At 41.1% G+C, this 25,568-nt stretch overlaps 1 protein-coding gene across 1 annotated transcript in view; it reads left to right on the forward strand.

Moving 5' to 3' along the window:
* Nucleotides 1-22,184, forward strand: part of RAP1GDS1 (Rap1 GTPase-GDP dissociation stimulator 1) — a gene marked incomplete at its 5' end in the record, with an annotated part of 62,910 nt that extends 40,726 nt beyond the window's left edge. The window contains 11 exon segments of the mRNA XM_084263251.1: nucleotides 2,016-2,082; nucleotides 5,170-5,298; nucleotides 7,704-7,829; nucleotides 10,216-10,359; nucleotides 10,619-10,750; nucleotides 11,149-11,283; nucleotides 12,108-12,233; nucleotides 13,206-13,345; nucleotides 16,320-16,446; nucleotides 18,077-18,205; nucleotides 21,535-22,184. Coding sequence (XP_084119377.1) covers nucleotides 2,016-2,082; nucleotides 5,170-5,298; nucleotides 7,704-7,829; nucleotides 10,216-10,359; nucleotides 10,619-10,750; nucleotides 11,149-11,283; nucleotides 12,108-12,233; nucleotides 13,206-13,345; nucleotides 16,320-16,446; nucleotides 18,077-18,205; nucleotides 21,535-21,662 — 1,383 coding nt within the window. The 3' untranslated portion in view covers nucleotides 21,663-22,184.
* Between the last annotated feature and the right edge of the window lie 3,384 nt (nucleotides 22,185-25,568).

The raw sequence follows: 25,568 nt of genomic DNA on the forward strand, positions 1-25,568 counted from the left end.
AACAGTTTGTCATTCCCAGTCAACTAATTGCCCTCTTTTTCCCATAGCTACTGCTTTATTTTTAATAGCGATCAAGTACCTTGGGTTTTTTTAATGAGAGACTCATTCGAGTACTTCAAGCTTTTAAATTAGCATAGGGATTTTTCACACAAATTTTTAAAAAATGGCAGCTAAAGAGCAGCTACTAGTAATATTTTCGTTTCCTAAACAGAGCAAATTAGTAGAGCATTCTTGTATCTCGTCCCAGTTCTGGACACTCAGCTTGCAATTGTAACTCCATTCATAACACTGTTGTCTAAGCTTTACAACTAAGACTCTTCTTTACAAGGTTCTTGTGCCATCTGCTTGTGTTCAGAAATTATTTTTGCTTGCTGAATCAATTCTTCCTTTGCCTCCTTGGTATCTTACCATTTCATTAGTTGCTATAATGTTAACAGAACAAACTCAGCTTTGGCATCTCTTGCAGTTCTTTTCAGCTTATGTTAAAAAAACCCAAAACAATCTAAATTTTTAATTGCATTGGTATAAATCAGAGTGTTTTTCCAATGGGATACATCCCTTTGACTTCAGACCAGATTATCTTGACCCTCTCTGTCGTAATCATATTTTACTACCCCAATTCAATCAGACACAGACAGCTTATCACTGCTTTCCATTATTAGTTGTTAAAATGCAAATTTGCAGGTATGTTTAAAAATTAAGCAAACATGTCACACATAAACATGGGGATATTTTAGCTCATAACTTAATCCCAGAAGAAGTCTTGACAAAAAACTTATCGTAATTCTTTCCCTGCCAAGCTATGCAAACTTTATTTGGGGTACAGAGCACCCATGCTTAAAGCTGCTGTTCTGGCACCTTTGAGTGAGTTCAGTATGTGCTTCTCTCATTAGGAAGACTGTTCTCATTCCACATAGTCTCCGTGTAGCTATGAATCTGCTAGCTTTAGAGCAAGAGGCAAAGCAGGCTTGCATAAAGAGTGGAAAACTAATAATTAATTAACAAAATTATTAATCACATGCAAACACTCATGTAAAAGAGTAGTTATTCTGCAGATCTCATAATCCTGTAAACCAAAACTATTTACAAGTTAATGGGCTCAGTCTATAAAGTAGCTAATTGTCTCTTCAAATTTATAAAACAAACCATGAAAGCATTTTTAAAGAAATGCAGAAACAATGGAAGAAGTAGGCCAATTGGCTTACTAGGTAGTCAGATTGGAGATCAGAAGTTAACTGGATCCAGTATGCATGTGCAAAAGCATACATATATTTCTATATGGGAGTATATATGTAGATAAAAATAATTCTGGTTATAGATTGCTTCCTCATCTCATTTCATATCTGTGGAAGAGTCCGTTTAGGTTGTCTTTCCTTCAGTGCCTTTGTAAAATGCAGCATTCTGATGTTAAATCGTACAACTGCCAAGCCTTTCTTATTCTCACTAAACTCTTAGTGACTGGAACGGTCAGGGACCGATGTGCACTATTCACCATCCGCAGAACCCAAGTAAATACACAAGAAATGAAAGGGAGATTTATGGCACCATTCTTATGGTCTAACAGCAATATTTCAGTAATGCTTCCTTTTAAGGCTTACCTTTGTTAATTTTCATGCTTGCCGTGTTTTTTGTTTCATTTACATCACAGCTAAAGATGTCTAGCATGGTTTCATGCTTTTCAGACCTAAATATACAAATGCAATGTAACCTAAAACATGTAAAAGCAGACAAAAATATGTTTCTTATGACAGTAAGATAATCAGTACAAACACATATGTGTTATATAATGGTTTAACACAGACATGGGGATCGCAGGCAGGTTTCTCTAGGGTACAAATTACGCCACCAATTTGTACAAAACAAATTTTCCTTCATCATTATAGCCACAGTTACTATGAAACACAAAATGACTAGTTGTTTTCTGAAATCCTGTCCAAAATAATGAACTAGCCTAAATCAGCATTTTAAACATAAATGCCCCCAATAAAGTTTTCAATTTGGGATATTCTCCCCAGATCTTACTCTTTGGAGTTTCCATGTGTGTCACCGAAGGACATGGAGCCATTGAAACTCCAGTTTTAGGTAGGTAATTCTTTGTGCTGGCGCATGTATTGATTGCCTTTTATCAACCTGTATATGCATCTGTACAGCATCACTGTCAGTGCTTTTCACCCCAAGAGAACACAGAAGCATCTTACTAGTGTAAAATTTGAGAAAATTACTTTTGTGGCTCTAAGTCATAAATTCAGGAATTCAGTTTTTCATGCTTCCTGTTCCCTATGTGTAAAGTTCAGTTTAGGAAGCTGATAGAAGTGCTGTTTCATCCTGAGACATGATGTTGCCTGGCTTTATGGCTCACTTGAGCCCTGTGTCAGGCAACAGCTTGTGGGATGGCTCCAAGCGTCCCCTGAATCCGTCTCCTGCTGTAATAGGGCTTTAGCACTTCCAGCAGCGAAAGGCCGACATATGCAGTTATTCCATATTACCCGGCCTGTGGTTTTTCATAGGAGAGCCTGTGCTGTCAGTCCCTCCAGCTAAGACCGAACCACTTTGATGTTTTTAATTTCTAAAAACTGCTGTAGGTCTCCATAACAGTGCCAAGCTTAATAATTTTCTTTTGAAGTTCCTCTTAAAAGGCCTTGCTCTTGTACTTGCTGGACAAAGAGCCTCTTACTGGTGGTAACAACTGACATAAATGACAAGTTCAGAATTTTTATGGCAAGGCCAGGCTTCAGTATAAACATAGCAAATAGCCTCTGGCAGCCTTTTATTTTCAAAGTCTTTGCCTCCAGTGCAGCTTTGTGACAGGGTTGTCCTGTCTTTGGCAGAGGAGAAAATTTATCCTTCCACTTCCTGCAGTGAAGACATCAATGATTACCTTACTGGCAATACCTGTAAATCCCATTCTTAACACTATAGACCATTCCTGTGCTCAGGTGCCATCCATCTACTCCAGGGAAATGAGACTGGTATGGAGTCAGGTATAATACTTGACTTTTGATCCAGTACAATTGTTCTTCCTTGGTATATTTTCTTTTTCTTTTTTTCCTACTTGGGAATTTCAGAAGCCCTTTAACAAGCGCACACCATGCTCCCTGGAACAACATATTTGGTTCTCAAAGTTCCCATTTCCTTTCAAAGATGGATAAATTTTCCTTTTTTTCCACTTGTCTTATCCTTTTTTATCCTTTTTACATATTTTGTATTAAGAAAGATGCAGCAGAAAGAACTCAAACTGCTCAAAATGGAGCTTATCTTTCCATTGTCAGAACACTTTGCCAGATGAAGCCCATAGAGATTAATTGTCTCTTTGCCCATTACGATTGGAAACAGTGACTTTAGAGAGACTAAAAGCATAGTCCTGTAACAAAGCAATTTCTTTCCACATAATTTTCTATGGCATTTGTGGATTGTGTCTTTGTTCTCCTACCCTCCATGACTACCATTTTTCCTTCCGAATTTTTAAATGTCTGCAGGGGACAATCACAAACCGAGGACAAAACTGGATTATTTACCAGTAACTTGACTTCTCCTACATACTCATTTTCTCCACAGAGCCATTCCAGCTCCCCCTCCGCAATTTTCCTATTCAGAGATAGATTTTTACAGTCAGTTTGGAACAAAGTGGGAGGGTATCGCAGTGACTCACACATCTGCCGGAGGTAAAATGGCATTCAATGCATGCGCTAGTGCAATTTGTACTTACCTGAAATTTGACAACTTCAACAGCTCTTTGATGTCTGACATGGTGTTCTCAAATTTCTCTAAAGACCACGAATCTGTGGAAGAGGTAAAAACCTCCCCTCTACTCCTCCCCTCCCCCCCCAAAAAAAAGAAATTCAGTTACTGGTAAGTAATACAGTTTTATTAAAGATGTCAAGCCATAATAATGATTCCTGCTCATCCCCATTAACCTGTAATAACCATGTCATTTACTTACTTAGTGTACCAAATTGGTAATTATTACAAAAGTATTTTACTTTGAATATAAATAAACATTACAAATTCCTTTTGTAATTTTTATATGAAAATTTCCCACACTTGGGAGAATCTTGAAGGCAAAGAGTTTTCTGAGAGCATGAGAGGATACTGAAATTTGCTAGACTTAAGACATAATATGTTTTTATCTCCCAGTAAACAATCTGCAATTGTTACAGCTCTCATTCCACAAACATAAAAACTTTGATTTCAGTTGCTCAGAATGTATTCCTTAAAAAATAATTTAAAAAAAAACTTAATTCCCCTGTAGGTCTTGACCCAAAGCTAAATGAAAATGATAACAGCTCTCTTGAATTCACTGGGCTTTGGATTCTTGTCTTTAGAATGTGTAACATTTACAGGTAGTTAAAATGCTTAGAAACAAAGGAAGAGAAATGCTTAGGAAAATTACTAAACATCTGGTGTGTTCATGTCTGCTTCATTCTATTCAACTGTGAAACAATGTTTTTCTTCTTTGCTATGTAATAGATAAAATGTGTAAGAGAAAATATGGTTATAAATAATCCTTTAAAACAATCATGTTTCTGCCTAACCACCAAAGCATCTTTCTATTTGCAGACATCTAGAAGCAATAACTTTCTTACTTGTAAATACTATTAACTTTCATCCTATGCAAGAAATTATCAGAATGGCTTCTAAGGACTTTTCTTAAAACTTCCATTTTTTTTGTCTTTATTAAACTTTCTTTTTCTCAAGCTCCTCATAACCTACATTGTGACTTTCTGTGTTTATAAAAATTTTCATGTTTATTTCAGTACGAGTTTATATTCATTCTAATTTTAATTTTCCAGTTTTTATCTTTAAGAGAAAACTATATAGGAACATGCTCTTAGATAAATATTTCACTGACCAACATAGTTTTGTTTGATTTCAGTCAGCCAGTCTCTGTGAGCTCAGACTCAAACCCAACGTGTATTTAGGAACCCGCTAACCACACAATTATCAGTACCCTATGACCAGAGCGGGAGGGAATGTTTCTGAGAATACATCCCATTTCCAGGGGGGAATTACGAGTCCCTATGTCAAGCCTGGACCAGATCCTAGTGTAGAAGAGTAGGGGAGACAGACATTTTAATGCTGCTTAGCCTAGAAGTTGCTATGTGTGAAAAATGCTTTTTTGGTTTAAAGAACAGAAATGCTAACGTCCTGTTGCACTTTCTTTTCATGTAGATACCCTGCAGTCACAGCTTATCAATATGGGTGTTATTCCTACGTTAGTGAAATTGTTGGGCATTCACTGCCAAAATGCAGCTCTGACAGAGATGTGCCTTGTTGCATTTGGCAATTTAGCAGAACTTGGTAAGTCCACAATATTAATCTCAAGTTTATATCCAGTTTTCTTAAAGTTAAAACTAACAAAAGCCTTGCACTGATGCCTATTCAATTCCTTTTGGTACATTCAAAATTTAAAGCAAGCAATTTGTGCTTCTTGTCTCTAAAATCTATAGTTGTCTCTTATTTTCCCCCCCTTCAGTAACTGGAATTTATGTGGTTACTTAGTATAACCTTGTGTTTTATGATAACGTTCTTCAATGCAACTAAGGACATTTTAAATAATCTAAACAGTCTTTCCTGAGCCCTGCTACTTACTGTGAATTATTTATTAATAATATAAATAATGTATCCTGGTGTAGCTCCACAAATTTACATCAGGATTAAATTTGGCTCATGGAAATTACTGAATGAAACAAGGACAGGCACAGTTCATAAATCTACCTATACAAGATTGTTTTAGGTGTAGAGTTTTAACATGTTCTAGACTAAATACTTGCCTGTATAAATCATAAATACAGCTAAGCTGTAGGTGTTACTTTTATCAAGTTTAGTTACAACTTTATTGAAGTTTGTGGTCCTGCTTTGAGCCAATATCTTTGCAAGTGGAATAGTTTTCACTGGAATTCCACAATGTGTAAACCAACAGGTTGTTAGGGCCCGTGTTTTGTTATCACTTGTGGTTTGCATTGCTGTTCTGCCCTTGCTAACATGTGCAGCCAATTTTTAATCCTAAAGGTTTTTTCCATTGGAATACAATAACGTAGCAGTTAAGATATCACCCTTTATTTCTGGTAAGATTAAGCAGTTCAAAAGCATGAGAAATACATCTATGAGTTGGTACTATTTCGTAGCCTGAAGTTATTCACAGCTGTCCTACGTTCACAGATTTCAAGGCCCGGGAGAATACCGTGTTATGTAGCGATTGCACACATAATACCTTTGCTTATAGCAGACAAGTCTACTTAACAAAACAACAACAGGAAGAACTGTCAGAACAGCACTAAAGAAATTAATAGATCAGAGCTCTATAAGATGTGTGTCTGCACAGCAAAGTATAACAATACGGGTTAGTAGACTGAAAGTGCTAGTGCTAAAACGCAACTCAAACCGTAAGGCTATTAAATGTAGTAAATGGTATCCTCACCAAGATCTACATTTCCTTTCCCTCTTTGGAAGGATCCAGCTTTGTGCAGCTGGGTAATAAGAACCATGGGAAGGAAGCTTCAGAGCAGCTGCTTCCCTTCCTGTTCTCATACGCTGAAAAGATGCTCATTCTTTAGGATGGGCACAAAATTAATTTAGCTTTAGTAATACTTTAATCTCCCTTAAGCAATAGCTTAGTCAATCACATTGTAACTGTAATTTCTTTTTTCCTTGTAACTTCAGGGAATTTTATTGTCAGGTTGTCATTTTTCATTACTTAAGAGGCAACTGCATTCCACAGATCCCTTGAGAAGCATTCATATGAAACCCTTATTTTGTTGTGAAGCAGAGCTATATCCCAATAAAGAAAGTGATGGTTCTACTTTAAAAAATACCAAAGAGGTCAAAAACCCACTTAGAATACACTATGCAATCACACATATTGAGAGAAAACAATAATGGGACGTGCACAAAAGGGTCTAGGTCTGCAGTTCAGGCTTTTCCCCTGTCCTCGGGCTTAATTCTACATTAAAATAATCCCTAACCATCCGTTAGAGCAGTAGCAAAGGTGCTGGAAGGTTTTCTAAGCACAGATGGCCCTCAGGAGGTGGCAACTAGAGAATGCAGAACACCAGCCCTACCACCTGCATCCCCTGCAATACTGCCAGTGAAGAAGAGTAAGAGACAGGCAGCAGAGGAAGAAATGCTTTTGTTGAACCTATACTTGAAGAACCGTTATGTGCTGGCGAACCTCCTGCTAGCAAGCTAGCCCATCTGTAAGCCAGTTTACATTATCTGTGCAGTATGAACTTGCCCTGCACCAGCCACGCACACAATAGTCAAAGGAAGCATCACCATCATGAAACCATGTAAATACTAAAGCATTCAGTATGACTCTTCATCTCTCCCCCACAAAAATGCAGTATCCAATCTGTTAGTCTTCCTGTTAAGCAGAGAAGAATCAGGCAATGTGTATCTTTGCAATGTGACTGTTTCAGTGGCTACCTTTACATTCTGTTGGGCAGAAACAGTCCCAACAGCCTTGGTCATGTATTTATAGATTTTAACAGCCATAATCATTAATTCAGGTCAGCGCATTTATCTTACAGCATTGGGTATTTTTCTTTTCATTTAGTGACAAGCACAAGTCTATTGTTCTTGTCTGTGAAGAGCACTATTAGTCATCTTACTGAATAAACCTGGTAATAAAAAGGGAAAAAAAACCCAGTCCTACCTTTTGATGTGGTTTGTTTACTTGATACTGAATTTTTCCTTTTGCTTCACAGAGTCAAGTAAAGAGCAGTTTGCCTACACAAACATTGCTGAAGAGCTTGTGAAACTGTTCAAGAAGCAAATAGAGCATGATAAAAAAGAGATGATTTTTGAAGTTTTGGCTCCCCTGGCAGAAAATGGTGAGAATTTGATTTGTTCTTTCTTACACTGTTTTTTATTCATTCCCTTATATGTATTTTGGTATATCAGTGTCCTTTTTGAGGACTAAATGCGGAGTAACTGTCTGCCTCGTTCAGAAGCCGCCATGGTTGATCCATGTGATGACAGTTTCATATGAAGTGAACAGGTCTTAATTGTCTGAGCATAGGCCAGAAGCCAACAAATTGTTGTTGCTAATTTCACCTCTGATTCACTCTGTACATGATTACGTGGTGCTTAATTTCCCTGTACCTGCAGCAGGAATATCAAAAGCTGCTTTTCACAGGGCTTTACAACACGTGTCTGCAAAGCGCTGGCCCGAGCATTCATAGTCGGTTACAGCACCAGGACATCAGTCACTGTCACCTCCTGGGATGGCAGAACTACTGGCCATTCCATTTCCTATGGATGCACTTTTTGCAAGGGGCACATTAATTACAGATCTAAGGGCTGTATATGCACACACACACACACACACGCTCTGTCTGGGTCTGGTTTATGTAGTATAAATCAAGCTAGTTTTTTACTTAATTTTAAAAACTTCTCTCATTTATTTTAATTGGCATGTAAAACCAGGATTCTTTTCAGTTCTAAAAATGCACATGTTGCCAAAATGCATTTGTTCATCACATAATAACTAACAAGTTGCTCTAAGATGGTTCCATCCACAGACTGACACAGAATTGGGTCCAACCTTTTTTGCATCTGCAAATACTTCAGTTCAAATGCCTTATTTTTCTTAGAGTATGTTTTATAGTCGCAATAAAATTTGGTGCTTTTACTGCTGCTGACCATAACTCAGGTGCTTGCATGTTCTTGGGCAGTCAGCTGAATTCCTCCTCCACTGTGGATTCAAGGGGTACTTAAATTAGTTCACTGTGCTGGTACTGATGAGATGCTTTTGGCTGTAAACAATTAGCAATAGGTCAGCACGCAAAACCATCTTAATGGAGTATCTGCAGAGCCTGGATTTTGGTGGTTTGGGTGTTTAGAAGTTTTGTTTTGTTGTTAAGGACCCTGGTGTAGCAATTTATAGTTCAAATCACAGCACACCTGCAACAGGGTATTCTGTAACTAAGGGAACTCTCTGGTTTTTGAAGTATCTCAGTGCAAAAATTCCTCTTTAAAAAATCCCAACTGAATATTTTGCATTCCTAACAAAGTTCATGAGGTCAGATGCTCTTAGAAGAACAATGAATTTCACTCATTCAAAAAGCCTAGTGACACCAGGAAGCAGAGTCAGTCACATCCTTCCCAGAGGTAGAACACTTCTCCACACCCAGCTGTCACTTGTAAACTGTGTGAAAAAATATTTCCAAAGTTTTGGCCTTCAAAAGTACTTTAACTTGCATTAAACTCCTTATTGTTAAAATGCCATTTCGTGCAGAAAGCTAAAAGAGATACATTTTTTTGCACATTTCTGCAGAGGTTTCTGGCTGTGCTTTCTAAAATCAGCATTCAGAACCTACCAGAATCACATTCACATGCCAAAAAGACATAACACAGCATCAGACAACCTGCCATTCCTGGTTTAACAGTAAGGGAGGTTCAGTATGTAACAGAGATTCCCAGCTCCAAGTTCACAGGGATAAAAACCTGTTAAAGATTCTGTTGTAGAAGCAACAGAAAAAAGTTATTGCTCCCAAGTCCTATTTCACCAACTGAAAAACATGTTTATCACCTTCTCTATTGAGCCTTGTTGCCAGTAGCAACTAAGAAATTAGTTTGCCTCATCAATTTCCAGTTTTTCTTCAATCGCAACAAATTCCTTTCCCTACCCAGCCTTTTGGATTCGGCCTTACTGTATTCCTCCTGCAGCCATTTAAGGGAATGGCAGAAATCTTGGCTCAGCTAAAAAACAGGTGATTTCTTGCTCTGAGACTTCATTAACAAGTTCTGTATTTTATACTTGCTTGCCTCAGTGAAGTCAGTAACTCTTCTGTACATGAACTAGAAGAAGAAACACAAAGTTTTTTCTGCTATGCAGTGGAAAGTCTTTGGAAAGCCCAAGCACAGCACAGTCCTTACGAGTCTGCTGTGTGATGACTGAGATGCCAGACATTTGCTGTAGAGAAATATCCTCATTTTTGAGAAGTGAAGAGCAGCTCCATACAGCTTCAGCGATATCTGTGCTCTAAATGCAGTCAGGATCCGGGGGAGCGTCTGGTAGATTAAAAATACCAGAAGTTGGCCCTGAGAATTTAAAAAACAAAAAATAAAGATTTTAAAATTTACCATTTTATATACCCAAGCTGTCAGTGAAACTATTAACATCACTATTTCATTTCAAAGTTTGTCCTGTGTGTATGTACAATAGATGTGTTTAAAATCATGATGCCAACTCCTATTACCCATGCTATTCTTCAGATGTCATTAAACTGCAGCTGGTTGAAGCAGGCTTGGTGGAGTGCTTACTTGAGATCGTCCAGAAGACTGTGGACAGTGACAAAGAGGATGATGTTGCAGAGCTTAAAACAGCTTCTGATCTTATGGTTTTATTATTGCTTGGAGGTAAGTACAGTGTGTCATCACCTTCTGCAAAGCAACAGCTGATAACCTGTAATGCCACTTGGCTGATGAATTTTACTCTTTACTACTTTTTCAAATAATGTAGAGGACTTGCTACCTGCCACTTAATGTTCTATAGGTCAGATTTTCTCTGTCATCCCATTGCAGGACTGGATTAATAGTAGCGAAGCTCAAAACGGAGCAGAGTTTTCCCTAACAAACACTTCTTTTGCTTGCTGACTGTCTGTGCTTTCTACCCCAGATGAATCCATGCAAAAGTTATTTGAAGGAGGAAGAGGCAGCGTGTTCCAAAGAGTACTTTCGTGGATTCCTTCCAATAGCCATCAGCTACAGCTTGCAGGGGCACTGGCTATTGCAAATTTTGCCAGAAATGGTGAGAACATGCCATAATAGCTTATGTTAATTTATCTGAGCCCTTCTATCATGTTCTGTCTGTACAGCTACAAGTAAAACTGCAGATCACAGTAAAGCCAGTGTTGAGCTATACAGCAACAACAGTAATTTTATACTTCACAATCCTAAAAAGCATTACTACTTTAAAAATCCTGTTCCACACTTGCAGAGAGGTATAGAAGATTTCTGCCTTGCTCGATTCCTTCATTCTTCGCTCTTCTACATTTGTCATAAGCACAACTCCTGTTGACGATGGCGGTCAAATTCTCAACAATAAAGTCTAGAAAGGAGCAAGGAAATAACTCCTATGTTTTTAAAAAGCTATTGTAAAAGTCTGAATAATAATCTTCCATTCACAAGTGACTTGTCTCATCCCAGATGGAAACTGCATCCATATGGTGGATAACGGCATCGTTCAGAAGCTGATGGATCTGCTAAACAGACATGTGGAGGACGGCAATGTAACTGTGCAGCACGCGGCACTGAGCGCGCTCAGAAACCTGGCTATTCCCGGTAAGCCTCACTTTGCATTGCTAATTACCCCCCAAGGTGAAATTCTGTTCTCCCACTGCACCCTTCCAGGGGATGAGGGTGGGAGAATCCAGAGTCCCAGAGGCAGATCAGACTGATGCTTCTCATTCGGGCTCATCATCGCTTTTATGTCTTTTGCACGGCAGCTGTGACCAGCAGTTTCAAGCACATCACAGGCCTCCTGACCATCCTTTGCCACTTTGATCCCACCAAGGACAGGGCAGCTTTGTCATAGGCAGGGAGCTGAGGTGACCTCAGACATGATTCCCCAATCCTTTCTGTCCAGAGGGCTGCATTTTTATTTTTCATTTCATGTGGGATTTCTGACAGCTGAGAGGCCCCACTAGGGCCCTCCAGACATGTCAGGCCCCAGTGCTGTTTGTTTACTACATTAGAGCCAGGTAAGAGCAGGTAATTCTGCTAATTAGATGCTTTAGTTCATTTGCTTCTGTGAAATAGAGTGCTGTTGAGAATCAGAGACGTTTCCACATATTTTGGGGAGCAAGCACTAGCCTGAGCTTCTGCTTCATGCATTTTGTGGCAGATGCCTTTTGTTTATGTTCGGGCTGAACACCAGCAATTAGATGTGCACACTGGGAAAAAGCACTTAACTTCACACCTGTGTCTTAGCAACCATGACATTTCCCCACCGTGCAGTATCGTCAGTGCACACTCCTGTTCCTGAACTCTCTGTTCACAAGCTGTTTTCCAAACCTTATCTGAAAATTTGCTTCAGGACTGTCTCAGAAATAAACTGCACCTTCCAGAAGTGTTCTTGAGATCATTCCTGTTCTTTATTCATGCAGTTGTAAATAAGGCTAAGATGCTATCAGCTGGTGTTGCAGAAGCTGTATTGAAATTTCTCAGATCGGAGATGCCCCCTGTTCAGTTCAAGCTGCTGGGAACGTTAAGAATGTTAATAGATGCACAAGGTAAAAATAAACTGTTCTCTATGTTAAGTCATTCTCTTTGGTTCAGTCTGTGATATGCTGCCAAGATTCTTACAAGAGGGAAGCAGAGGTTGGTTGGTGGGGTTGGGTTTTTTTTATTTTATTCCTGAAGTCTTGGAATAAATGTAATACATATGCAAAGGGAGAGGAATGTGGGTTGATTTTTTTTCAGAATTCCTAAATTGCCTACCAGGGACCCTCAGAATAGGTGTCAAATGCTTATTTACTTTTGTACTTCAGAACTCTCCTACACTGTCACATTACAAATATGTATTGAGGCGTGAGTGTTTTAAGCTACCACTCTTGTTTTGCTGTTCACTTACTACATTTCCTGGCTGTACCTAGCTCCTTGGAACAGACTAAGGCACTTGTTAATTGATAAACTGTGATTCAAAATGAACAACATCCAGTTTAACAGCTTGTTCCAGGAGAAGGATTGTAAAGTCTGCTAAAAACCAAAAGTAGTTAATGAGATAAATTAGGCAAGTGTTTATTTTTGACCCAGTTCCATTTTAGTTCTAGCAAAGCTATTAGATATGAAATATAAATTCACTGACAAAGCTTATGTGACATACAGCCTACAAAACCTAATCTAAGTGACCACAGTGCTCCCCTTCTGGCAGCAGTCTCCTCCAATTTTAAATTCTTGAGCTAGCTCACCTGGGAATGTGACATCACCTGTGTTTTCCCTACTGTTAGTGCACAAACCTCATGAACAGAGCTGTTAAGTTGTTTTCAAAATCTGGATTATCAGTGTTTTTCTGTATTTCCTTTCCATTTTGATTGGCTTTAATTCCGTGAAGCCTAGACGTTTCCCCACTCTTAGCAACAAGCTAGTAAAGTTCTACTTAATCTCCTCCTAGTTAATAACTTTCAGCTTATTATTCTAACACTTGCTTTTAAAAAAAAAGCTCCAACTTTTTTTGTTGTGTTGTTGGTTCTGGCATCACATAGCAGAAGCAGCTGAACAGCTGGGCAAAAATGTAAAGCTGGTGGAACGATTGGTGGAGTGGTGTGAAGCCAAGGATCACGCAGGTGTGATGGGAGAGTCCAACAGACTACTGTCTGCACTTATACGACACAGCAAATCAAAAGTAAGTTGGTGGTGAAAAAGGGCAGCTCGTAAGAACTAGGAATTACCTCTGCACTCGGTGCTGGCAGCGCGGCCTCCAGTCCGCAGTCCTCCGGGAGAGCCAGGTCAGTCAGCTCACGTGTCACACAACCCCTCCGCCTCTGGGACCTGCCAGTCAGACACAAGCGACAGGTTTAAACACTCACTGGGACTGTGTAGTTTTTTAAAAAAGAAGAAAAGGAATTGAAACCATGTAACCCCATTCCAGAGTGGCAGGCCAGCTGCTGGAGCGCGGTGGGGATTCACACGGCCACAGCCTGACGTGTCTCTATTGCATCCTGTTCCGCACGCCCCCTCTTCTCACTTGTAATGCTGCTGTATACAAAGAGTCTTTGTGCTCAATTGTTGCATTTACATAAAACTGAGACCCAGAAAGTCTGTCGCCCTTCTCTTCATAGAGCATTTTTCAGAGTTTTAACATTCTAAGGGGTCACTAGAAACCATCCTCTATTCTAAATTCTAACACAAGTACATGGCAAAGGGTACAACATGAAGAGACACTGTGGGACAGGTGAGTTCTGTCCCTCTCATCACCTTCACATGAACCAGATACCTTTGCATAAGCAGTCCAAATCCAGAGTCCTTGCTCAGCAGAGTATTAAGCAAAACAGCCTTAGAGGTGACAAAACATCTCCTCTGGAAACAAGGCTGAGGCTGCATATAGCGTGTTCACAGATAAGAACACAGGCTCCATGACTGAGCTTAAATAACAACCATGACCTGAACAACTCAGAGGTTAACAGTGACCTCTTCATTCCTGCATGGCATTTGCAGAGTGAAACATGTAGCATGGACCTCATCTATAGTGAGCCTCTCCAAAAGCAAATCAACAGGACTTGCAGGGATTTAAATATTTGCTGATCTCTGGTATTATTGTCTTTTTCTAATGCCCCTTTTCCATGTTATGTTCAGCCTCTGGAACCAATCAAATTTCATTTCGAGCTCTTTTTTCCTGCACACAGTCCACAAGATGCATATACATAGATGGCATCTGCCACCACTGATTCAGGGGTTCTACAGGAAAAGAGAACTCAATTCTAAATGTAGAGACACTATTGATGGCATCAAGTAGATACTACAGAAGTTAACAGATTTATCACCGATGAACTTTTGTGTGGTTTATGGACTCACAGAGGACACCTGACTGGGAAAACAGCTGAACACGTGGTGTTTTTAATGCTTTTACTGCCCTCTAGGTTTGAATGTGGGTACAACTGGATGGTTGTTTACAGCACATCATATTTTAATTGTTTTTCATTTTAAAGAATTTGGGGCAATAGGTAAAGAGGTGACAGTGGTTTCATTCTGAAAAATGGAGTCAGTTCTTGTGAGCTAAGCCACACTAGCACCAACCTTACTGCTGTCATCCCTTCTATTTGGGACTGCCTTTTAGAGGGGCACATTAACCTTTCCCCCTCCCCCCAAAAAATATGCCAAAGGTGCTGATTGATTCCCAAAACTTATATAGCCAAAACTCCACACCAATTCAAACAGCAACTAGCAGTTCCCAGATTATTCTGTGAAGGCTCAAAACTACTTTGGAGTTCCACTGGGGAAGAGAAAAATGACAACTAACAATCACAGTAACTGCAAGGAAGAAAAATACTTAGGTGCTTGCATACATTATGTCATTCAGAAAAAACAGACTTTAAATTTTAAGCTCTTAAATCACTAGGCTGCAATTTATGCCAATTGTATTTAGCTTCAAAATGATTATCTAAAAATATTTCGGTTCCCAAGGATTATGATCATATTGTTCTTGTTTCCTTGCATCAGGAGTGTCACTGCACAGCCTGTGCAGTGGCAGAATAAAAACCATTCTACGTACCTGTATCAGTTAATGAGTTTTGACTTGTTGCTGGAGCTAGAAAGGGGCATGTGCCGTAAATGGAAATTCAACACAGATTAAAAATTTCAATCAGATTCTTATTTCAAGAAATAACTACTATTTCAAGACATTGTGTCCCCACAGAGCAAATGAAAAAATAAAAGCCAACCACATCTCCTGGAACAATTTCCCTGTGGCATGCCAAGTCACCCCATTTCCAGACATTTTCCAAGTACTTTTGTGACATATAATGATGAAAACATAAGGCGAAAACTCACTTTTTTCATGATAATTAACAAGTCCAAGACCTGCAGACACCAGAAACGTTTATTGATCCTACGTAACTTGGATCAAATTTTGGACTTGAAAACAGGATCCCAGCTGCATGTTCTTAAACTGCTTTAAAGCCATTTGATCCAGTTAGCATTTTCATTTCATAGATACTGGGGGACAGCTCATTTTAATTGCTGGCTTTAAAACAGAAACCCACCCATAACGATCCTTTCCTAACCTGCTTTCCACAATACTTCAAGAGAATGCTGCTCATTTTCCAGCCCATTATTCGAGTCCAGCACATGCTGTTACACAGGAAGGTGCAGTATCTGCCATCTCACCTCTCGGAACATTTTGAAGAAACACAGAGAACTCAGGGAGAGGGATAAAGGATAGCTTTATTATTAAAACTATATCCATGTGTCACCTTATCCCAAAGATGTGATTTAACAGGTGCTTTTGATAAGCTGCTCTCTAACATCACAACATAAAGGAGGGAAAACTAATCAACACTGAACAGCAGCTGAGTTCCAAGATGAGCGCGGGCTCACTGTGAGGTGCTTGACAGCATGCCCTGAGAACCTGAGTCACACAGCATCACCTGGGAAGGAGTTAGCTGCCTGTGCCTTCATCATGTGGTTAACTGGCTTGGCTTAACAGGTTATATCTTACAACTAGAGAGTAATAATTTATAGGCCCACATGCATGTACATTTATGTATAAAGAGATATGTGCAGAAAGCCAACAAGTGTCAGAGATAACATTGCATCCGTGACAATTTTGTTGTTTAATACAGTCTGTGTACATTTTTTTATTTCTATGTTATTTATTTTAGGAGGTAATTAGGACCATTGTACAGAGTGGTGGCATCAAGCATTTAGTAACCATGGCAACCAGTGAACACGTAATAATGCAAAACGAAGCTCTTGTTGCGCTGGCACTAATAGCAGCTTTAGAGTTAGGTGAGTATCCCAGCTGTTTACCTGTTTGCTTTCCAGTCTGTGCCCAAGAGAAGCTGCAGAGAGCGAGCTGTGCCAGTTGTTGCAGTGTAGCAAAGCCTTCTCCTTCCACCTGCCCTTCAGTAGCACGGGGACACACAGCAGTTCAGACAGATGTAGGCAAGGTGGTTATGCAGAAAACTGCACTTTGCTGGTAATACAGTTTCTGCTCCATCACTGGGATGTTTTAGCCTAGAGAAGACTTGCAAAACTTGAGGGGTGGATGTCAGGAGGATGGGGTCAGTCTTTTTTCAATGGTGCCCTGTGCCAGGACAAGAGGCAATGGGCATAAACTTGAATACAGGAAGTTCCACCTAAACAGGAGGAGGAACTTCTTTACTATGAGGGTGGCAGAGCTCTGGAACAGGCTGCCCAGAGAGGCTGTGGAGTCTCCCTCGCTGGAGATACTCAAAACCTGTCTGGATGCTGTCCTGTGCAGCCTGCTCTAGGTCATCCTGCTCTGGCAAGGGGGTTGGATCGGAGGATCTCCAGAGGTCCCTTCCCATCCCTGTCACTCATGATTCTGGTAGGTGAGCACATGATCTAGAAAGGCCCTCAAACATAACTTTCAGACTTTAGATAAACACCCAAAATAATAAGAAAATAGTACTTTGGAGTGGAGACCAAATTCCTCCACAGAAATGGTTAAGCCCTTTATGAGAGTGCTTATCAAAGTAAAGCTCTTGCTTACCTAATTAGTGAGAGCTGCAGAACACATACAGCAGTGGGTGATGCCCCCAAAATACTGTCACTAAGTTCCACAGAAATCGATGCAGGAGTTGCCATATGAAGGCAGAGATGACTATACATCTTGACCTCCCTTTGTGCCACCTCACCAGACAAGAAGTTAAATGCCCAACAGAGGTTTTGTTTCTCCTATTTGCTTTGCTCATTAATGACGATGATGAACTAAAACAGCATTACATATTTTTGCTCCTGCTTTCATCTCTTGCTATCGTTCTACTACAGGAATATTATGTTCAACTTCCAAATCACTGCTAATCCATCAGGGAATTGTTTTAATTAAAAGGAAAAAGTGTTTCTATTCACATGAACTGTCTAACCCTTCTTTATCTTGTCTTCAGACATTTAAAGGTTTCAAGCCTGAGTTTAGCATATAATATCCCTTAGAAAACTACAGAGGAAATAACTCGCACTCTGATCTTGAAGTTTCTCACAGCCTTTATAATGGACCCTGAGCTCCCTCTACCACAGAATCAAGAATTACACCATCTGCATTTACTCAGACAACATTTCCAAAAGCAAATTCAGGCAGTGGAAATGTTGAAAGCTGAAATACTGCCAGTGTTGGCCTAAACAGCTAGAAAAGACTGGGGACTTTTCCATCAGCTCATTGCAGATTTGTGATTGGATTCTATCATTAAATTCTGATTGTCCTTTCAAGCAGGCTGGTTTACATTGTTAGAGCAAGACCTGTGGTTCATATATCATCATCCCAGCTAATACACGCTGCAGTTTTATGCCAGTAGCACCACTGTGGCTACAGTGAGGGATGTGTGTTTCAGTGGGTGGCTAGCACACAGAAGCATCAAAGCAGCGCTTCCAGATTTACACATTTTCACTTGTATTTCAGTCACTGCTGAAAAGGATCTTGAAAATGCTCAGCTTGTCCAGATTCTACACAGACTGCTCTCAGATGACAGGAGCGCTCCAGAAATAAAATACAACTCCATGGTACTGATCTGTGCCCTTATAGGATCCGGTGAGTATTCAGGAGACACGTTTATGTGTTTAAACTTAGCTTGGTGTTTTAGCCAGAGCATAGAATGTGTACAGAGCACCCTGAGACTGGGTCTCTGCTCACAAAGAACATACACAGAAGGATTGCATTTTCTATGGCACTCTGTAGCATTTGTAGTGTCATGAAAGAGACTGTTCCCTGAGTTTTGGGTATTAACCGCAGAAAATTGACTCTGGCTTCTGTAGGGTGCAGCTAGGGCAAGCTTCAGCTGACAGGAGAGGAGCGAAGGGTATTTCAAACTCTGTGGTGTCCTGCTGTCTTTGCAAATCCACAGATAACGAGCTCTTTCTCCCTTAGCTGCAAGCTCCCTGTAATTGCTGTGTGATGGCTCTTTTTTATTGGTCAACTGAGTCCAGTAAAATTTGATGGAAGAGACATTAGCAAGGAGCTGCCTCACTTGCAGCTTTAAATTCCTACAAGAATGGCAGGAAACAAAGGTACAGGTAATATTTGCAAGGACACATCTCCACACAAGTACTTAGTACAGTATGTAGGCTATAATCCTGCTTCAGGAGAGATCCTCATGCTTACCTCAGTAGGAAGAGCCCTTCCCTCAGCAGTCCTCACGTGTCTGCCCCATCAGGCACAACTGTTCATGGTTGCTTTGAAAGATGAGCAGGACATGTTCTAACACATCAGTGCTGGACACTGGAAAAAGCCTAATCTTTCTGAGCTCCCCCTCTGCTAGAGGCCAGACTATTCTGAGGATGGCGTAGCAGGCTGTGGTTTGATGTTGCAACGTCCCACCAAGGTGTGGGCAAACAAAAACCAAAACCAAAAGAGAGCACGGTATCATTGAGAAATTTGATTTCCAGTTGAGTTTTCAAGTGGCCACATTTCTTTCATCCCATTCTTCAAGACGTATTTACTGCATGGAAGGAAAGCAAGCTTTGTTCCAGAAATGTTTCCAAAATTTACAAATACAATGACAAAGAAGTGGATTAAGTGCAGAAAGGTGGAATTTCAGAGCCTGTCTGTGGAGGACTTGCCAAGTGTGAAACATTTGAAGTGTCTCCAGAGATGAATTTACAGCAATTGAACTGAATGGGATTATCCATTGTTAGAACAGACACTTTTCTGCAGAGATTCCCTCAGCCTCACCGTGATGTTCTTGTGTGTGTTCCCAATGCTAAAATAATCATCCTCAGGAGTTCTGACAGAGTTTCCCTGACCCAAGTCTTGTCACCTGCAGGACTGACAGTTACTGGAAAGTCAAATACCTGTGTCTCTTCCACCAGAGTTAAGAGCAGTCTTGTCTTAAGGGGTTTTTTTAGGGGTGTCTAGCTGGCAGAGGTCATTCTGCCACAACGCTACATAAGCTTTGCCCAAACATGAGGCGCCTTGGCCTGCTCCCAGGGAACAGACAGCGTGTACTTGCAATCAGTACACAGCTGTAAAGGTACTTGGCTGCCCCAGTGTTCAGCGCTGCTTCCTGATGGACAGACCTGTGTAAAACCAGTGAGTACATGAGAGTAACGACTGAGCAACCCTGGTATTAACTGTTAACTATTTTTTTTTTTTTTTTCAAAAAAACCCCCAAAAAACCCTGAACAAAACTTTGGGGGAAATCAAAGAGCCAAGTTTGCTCTTTGCATGCTTGAAAATACTGAAATACTTCTCCCTCCCAGCTCTGCTGCCTCCAAGTTACTTTCACCACTGTCTCCGCACACCAAGCGTTTCTATTTACACATTTGCATATTCTACTGCAATCAGACCTGTGTAGCCATCTTAAAGTAATTGCTTGCTCCCTGTATAGGCTAGAAATGGTTACACCAATGTAATTATTGGTACATTTAATTCCCCCAGTGACGGCTGTTCTTCCTAGCCTTTGTTACAGGGCATCTGGCATCACTTTTAACTTGGTATTTCCAACAGCTGTGTGTTAGGCAGTAAATAGATATACATTTACATGTTGTTTTGCCATCTGGAAGTTGCTCTTGCAACTGAGTGACTGGACAGAAAGAGGAAAAGAATTAAGACAGTGGAAAATGGAAGCTCGTAACATAAAGAACCGGTGAAAGCAGAGAATTCATAGCTAGGGCAGGCACTTCTCTGTGTGAGGCTCTCCAGGCTCACAGGAATCTGGATGTTAAGCAGAACTATTCAACCACTGTAAAGCACAGCAAATTCCCAAAATTCAGTTTGGTAACACCTGCTTAAACACCATGGAATCTCAGAAGCAGAGAGCGAGCCGGAAGCGCTTACACAGCGAAACCACTCCAACAGCTTCACGGGCACTGTTCTGTAAATACAGGTTCCTGGGTGCACAGCAGTGTGAGTTCCCAGCTCCTACATGGTAGAGGTTAAACTGCACGAAAACTGAAGGCACGTGAACAAGAAAGAAGGTAGGGAAGGGAAACAAGTATCAAACTTGGTCATTTAAAAAAACCAACTGTGCATATCATACAGCATAACTGTCTGCAACAGATGGTTGGGATTTCTCCTGGGAAGCATAGGGATGAGACCTTCAGCAGCAGCACCTGGGAAGTAAACAAATCTAGGTAGGTGATTGTTGCTGAGTAGGAGCTCACTAGAGTGGCCTGAACAGGACATGAAACAAAACCAAGTGCTCTGCATCTCAGCTGTGAGATGCCTGTGGAGTATAGGGCTTTATTGAAACTCATGAAGGTTTTTAAAAAATTGCTCAATTTTATGCATTGCTTCCAACCTTTCCTTATTAATAAAAGGACAGTGCAATCCAGGACCAGAACCGCAAAACAGTGCCTCATAGTTCTGAGTAAAACATAAGGTCTGTACATGCACAGGACTGGGCAGTGCACCACACATTGTACTGACATCAGAGCGGAACTGTGACCCGACAGCTCACTGAGCGGGACACATCCCTTAAAGAACCACCTCACACCCCACACACCCAGCCAGAGCTCATTCAACACAAGGGACGCCCTGACCCTTCCCAGGCAAGTTCACGGCGTCGGGCTAGGTGAAGGGATAAGGCAGGAAAATATTTTCTCTAAAATGACTTCCTAAAAGCACCTGTGGTTTGGAAGGCAATCCAGGTGGATTTCTGTAACTGCTCTGTAGCAGCTTGTCATTCATCTCTGTTGAAATCCGTGGAGTGTGTGTGTATGCCCCAGGCCCTGCAGAGTTTTCTCTCCATCCTCAAAAGCAACTCGAAGTAGTAAATAGAGGTGATGCGTACAGGCACATTTGTGTGCTTGTGTGTGTATGGGGTACTGGTCAGCAGAAGAGTTTCTCAGACTTGCCAGCCCTTTCTGTTCTTTTGCCTGTCTCAGACAAAGCACCATTTCTTACACCACTTCTTTTTGCAGAACCTCTTCAGAAGGAAGTGCAGAGCATGGCCTTTCTAGAAGTTGTCTCAAAACTGCGCAGCCATGAGAACAAAACTGTTGCTCAACAGGCCTCGCTAACAGAGCAGAGACTTGCCGTAGAAAGCTGAGGAAGGTCTTGTTTCTGATGCATCCCATCACAGATTTCACTTTTGTCCTGCGTCCTGCTGCCGCTCCTGCTATGTTTTCCACTGTATCACTCGTGCATGCGTGTAATGTTCCCACACAAACTGATGAACTGCTGTAGGTACCCGTCCAAAAAGGTTTCTACAAATTCATAGGTGGTGTTAACATGAACCCGTCTCCACCTGTAACTGTTCTACTTGTATTCTTGTTGCTTGGGCCACATAGTAGAATGTGCATGTTGTAGTCCTATGATGATGTAGAAGTGGTACTACACGACTCTTTCCTCACGCCCCCAAACTGCATAACAATGTACTACTAAATTAGGGACAATACAAGGCGCAGCAAGTCCAGGCTAGCGTGCTGACTATAGGATTACGAAGTAAATTTAGCTCCATTTTTGGTGCTTTGGAGATTCAGGTTTGAACGCGATGTGCTGCTGCTCATTCACTGGTCTTGCCTATTAATGTCAAACTCGTGGTACCTAGAGGTAACAAATAAAAATTTCAGTGCTCTCATTTTACCCTGTGGTTTGTCCTTTCTTGTATTGACACGCAGAAGCCGCGGCTGCACCACCACGCACTGGTGAGGAGCCTCTCTCGCTCCGGCTCCCGCCCGGCGCAATCGCTGCCTTTCAGTTGAGTGAACACAAAGGGAACAATTCCAGCCACTTTTTCTGAGCGCTCACACAGAGGCGCTGTGTGGTTTAACAGGAATACACTGGGAGTGCTGTCAGGCTTGCTTGGGTTTTTGTTTCTAGATGGATTTTTAAAGGCGTGTCTCGCAGCAGCTTTTCAACAGAGCCTCCTCAATTGAGAAACACAGCAGGCAAGAGCCATCCTTTTTCTCCTTTCCCAGGTAAAGGAGATGGGGGAACTGCCAGTTTGAAGCATCTGATCTCGCAGCTGCTCTTTTGTGGGTTTGTAACAGGTCAGCAAGCAAACCAGCAGATGACTCCATGGCAAAAGAGGGAGCTGTTGGGATAGCAATTTCCAGAAAGCCAGCATGTTCCTTTTGACTGTGCAATACCCATTGTCTAGCTTGATCATGCCCACAATGCACAAAGATCATAAGATCTGTTACATTCTGCAGTGACTTCAGCACTACCAGTGCCAGCCTCAGAAGTTTCAGGCTCCTTGTTTATCAGCAGAAAAGGCAATCCCAGAGGCCAAGCAAAGAGCTTCCCAAATCCACCTCCCAGCTCCATAAAAGCACTGGCTATCCCACAGACACTGGGGTGGGAAGATGCCAGTCATGATGGGAAAAGGATGATGTACACAAGCTTGGTATGGAAAGAAACTTGTCACAGATAGATTAAGCTCTGAGAATGTACCAAAACCTACAGGAGTGTTCACACAGCAGAGACTCTGTCCATTTAACTCAGTGCCAGAAACACAAAGAAAAAGCCTCTCGTACTAAAACATACATCAGCCTCTTATTATTTAAAGAGCAACCAACCATTCAAAAGACGTTTGCTAGTAACAGTGCAATAAAGACACTGACAGGAGTGTAGAACTGTGACACAGTGCAGGACCCATCCGGCTCCCAGTAACACAGAACCTATGCACTGCTGAATGCAACCAGCACATTTACAATCACTGTTCATAGTGCACCCACGTCAGCCCACATTCTCAGGCATAGAAATAGTTGTCATTGATTTAAAAAGATCCCAAAATACATTCGGAAGGCTGGTTATCAACAACTTACCTGGTTCTCAAGAGACTTTTCTTTCTGACATCGGTATAAAACTGAAAATGCTCACACAAGCTGGCAACAGCCAACCCAGTTGTGATGCTGACAGCATTCCCACTCACCTGGTTGACTAACTGGGTTAAGCATAAGCCATTCCGTTATCACTAAATTTTAATTAGGGATGCCACTGTCACAGCAAGCACAGAGAAAGGCCTTGCAGATACCCTCCTACTTTCAGGTGGTTCCCCTGGACGGAACACTAAGTGGCACGTTTCCATGTCTGCACTAAGGCAATACCCAGAACAAAAGATGGGAAGAGACTCTCTATCCACAACATTGCTGTGCCACGCTGAGGCATGCTGCAGCCTGCAGGTAAATCATTTATCCTCAGAACTTCTTTCACTAAAAGAACGGGGATCTAAGGACAATATATCACACTCACTTGACTGGAGTCAACTGAATTGAACTATTGTCTGCAATTTCGAACTAGATGTTTAGTAGAGAGATTATGTTAAAGCAAAGCTTGCAGTTTGCTGCTCAGACTTATTCTGAGGGCAATGCCAGACACCAGGCCTTTGCATTTGTCAACTGCCACAGCAAATCAAAGCCAAAACCATCACTGCTGCCTGCATTTACCCACATCTCTGACTCCTGCAAGACCTGGCATCACACCAGGCAGGAAGACAAATCCACACACACGTTTTCACATTTCAGGGCATGGAAATGTAAGAGTTTCACTTTGGGTAAGGCACAAGCTCCAACAATACGGGCCTAGGATCCAGAGGACAAATCAGACCACTAGACCCAGAAGAGGTAATTTGTTTCCGAACACCCAGGAATGGTAACTGGCCACAGCTTCACAAAACAATACATAGATCGTCAGAGCTAGACAGAATGCAGCTGGCCACTCCCAGTCTCCCCCTCCATAGCAAAAATGGTTTATTCAGGTGTGTCACATCTATTACACACTGAAGATCTAGGCAATGCCCTTGACTTCTTTTTGGTTCACTTTTGTTCTTCCCTCCCCACCCATGGCCTCCACATCTGCATTCTTATTTTGCCAAGTCATTTCCATAGGTGCAGACAAACGCAAATGCCTGAAACATGCAAGAGACATTGGACTTCAATATGGATACAGAGACAGACTTTTAACTCAGTCACGGGGGTGTTTTGTGGACAAAACCATAGGTTTGAGATACCTGGTTAGCTTGCTCTACAGTTCTTGAAATAGTAAAAAAGCAGGCTGCTTCCTCCTCTGCCTAAGCAAGCACATGGCCTCATTACCCACTCATACCTGCGCAATAAAACAAGCCAGCCCTCACTAACTCTGTTTAAGTGCATGTTGCACTTGGCAAAGTGAAAATCCCACCTCCCTTTCAAATGCTTAAGTCAGTCACGACCAATCCCCGTTGTGCTGCTCTTCTGAACACTTCATGGTCACTAAAGTGACAACAGGGAAAGCTCCAACAGTTGTACTGACCAGCAGCCACAGCACTGAGGAACACCGATGACCTGTCAGAAAGAAGCAGAGTACGTTAATTAGCCAGAGACTTCAACAACAGTTGACAGCACATACGGGATCTCCTCATGTGGGGACGTGCACTTCATGTATTAGCTTATTATTCATTTAACGGCAGCCACTGGCGGCGCGATAATGTGTTTTGTGACTTAATTAGAACATAATAGTCTATATATGAGAGAGTCAGGAATCTTTTTTCCCTGTTAGTTGGGGGGAGGGCAGACAGAAGGGTCTTCCCCTGGAGAAGTTTTGTGCAAATGTATCTTTGTACCATTAACATTAAGTGCTACATCAAGAGTACACATTCACAACATCGTATTTCACCCAATTTTATTTATAAAATTGTAATTATCTAACAAATTGCATATAAAATGATTTACTTCAAGTAAATACAGAATACTGCACAACTATTAAAACTATTGTATTGTCCATCATAAGTGTATTAAAACATTCCTAAAAAATGCCTCTATTAAAAAACAAAAACCCAAGAACACAAGTAGCATGGATCAAGACCACTTTCAATAGCTTAAAATGAATTACCAGGAAGTTGCATTAACTTCCTAAGTAGACTCCAGTTACATCCATTGAGATCAGCATGTGATACAATACCACAGTCTAATGCTAAAGATGACAAGTAACACATTATGCACCTGATCTATGATCTTCTCCTAGACTGAAGGTA

The sequence above is a fragment of the Gallinula chloropus genome, assembly GCF_964237585.1.
Source record: "Gallinula chloropus genome assembly, chromosome: 4".
Taxonomy (NCBI): domain Eukaryota; kingdom Metazoa; phylum Chordata; class Aves; order Gruiformes; family Rallidae; genus Gallinula; species Gallinula chloropus.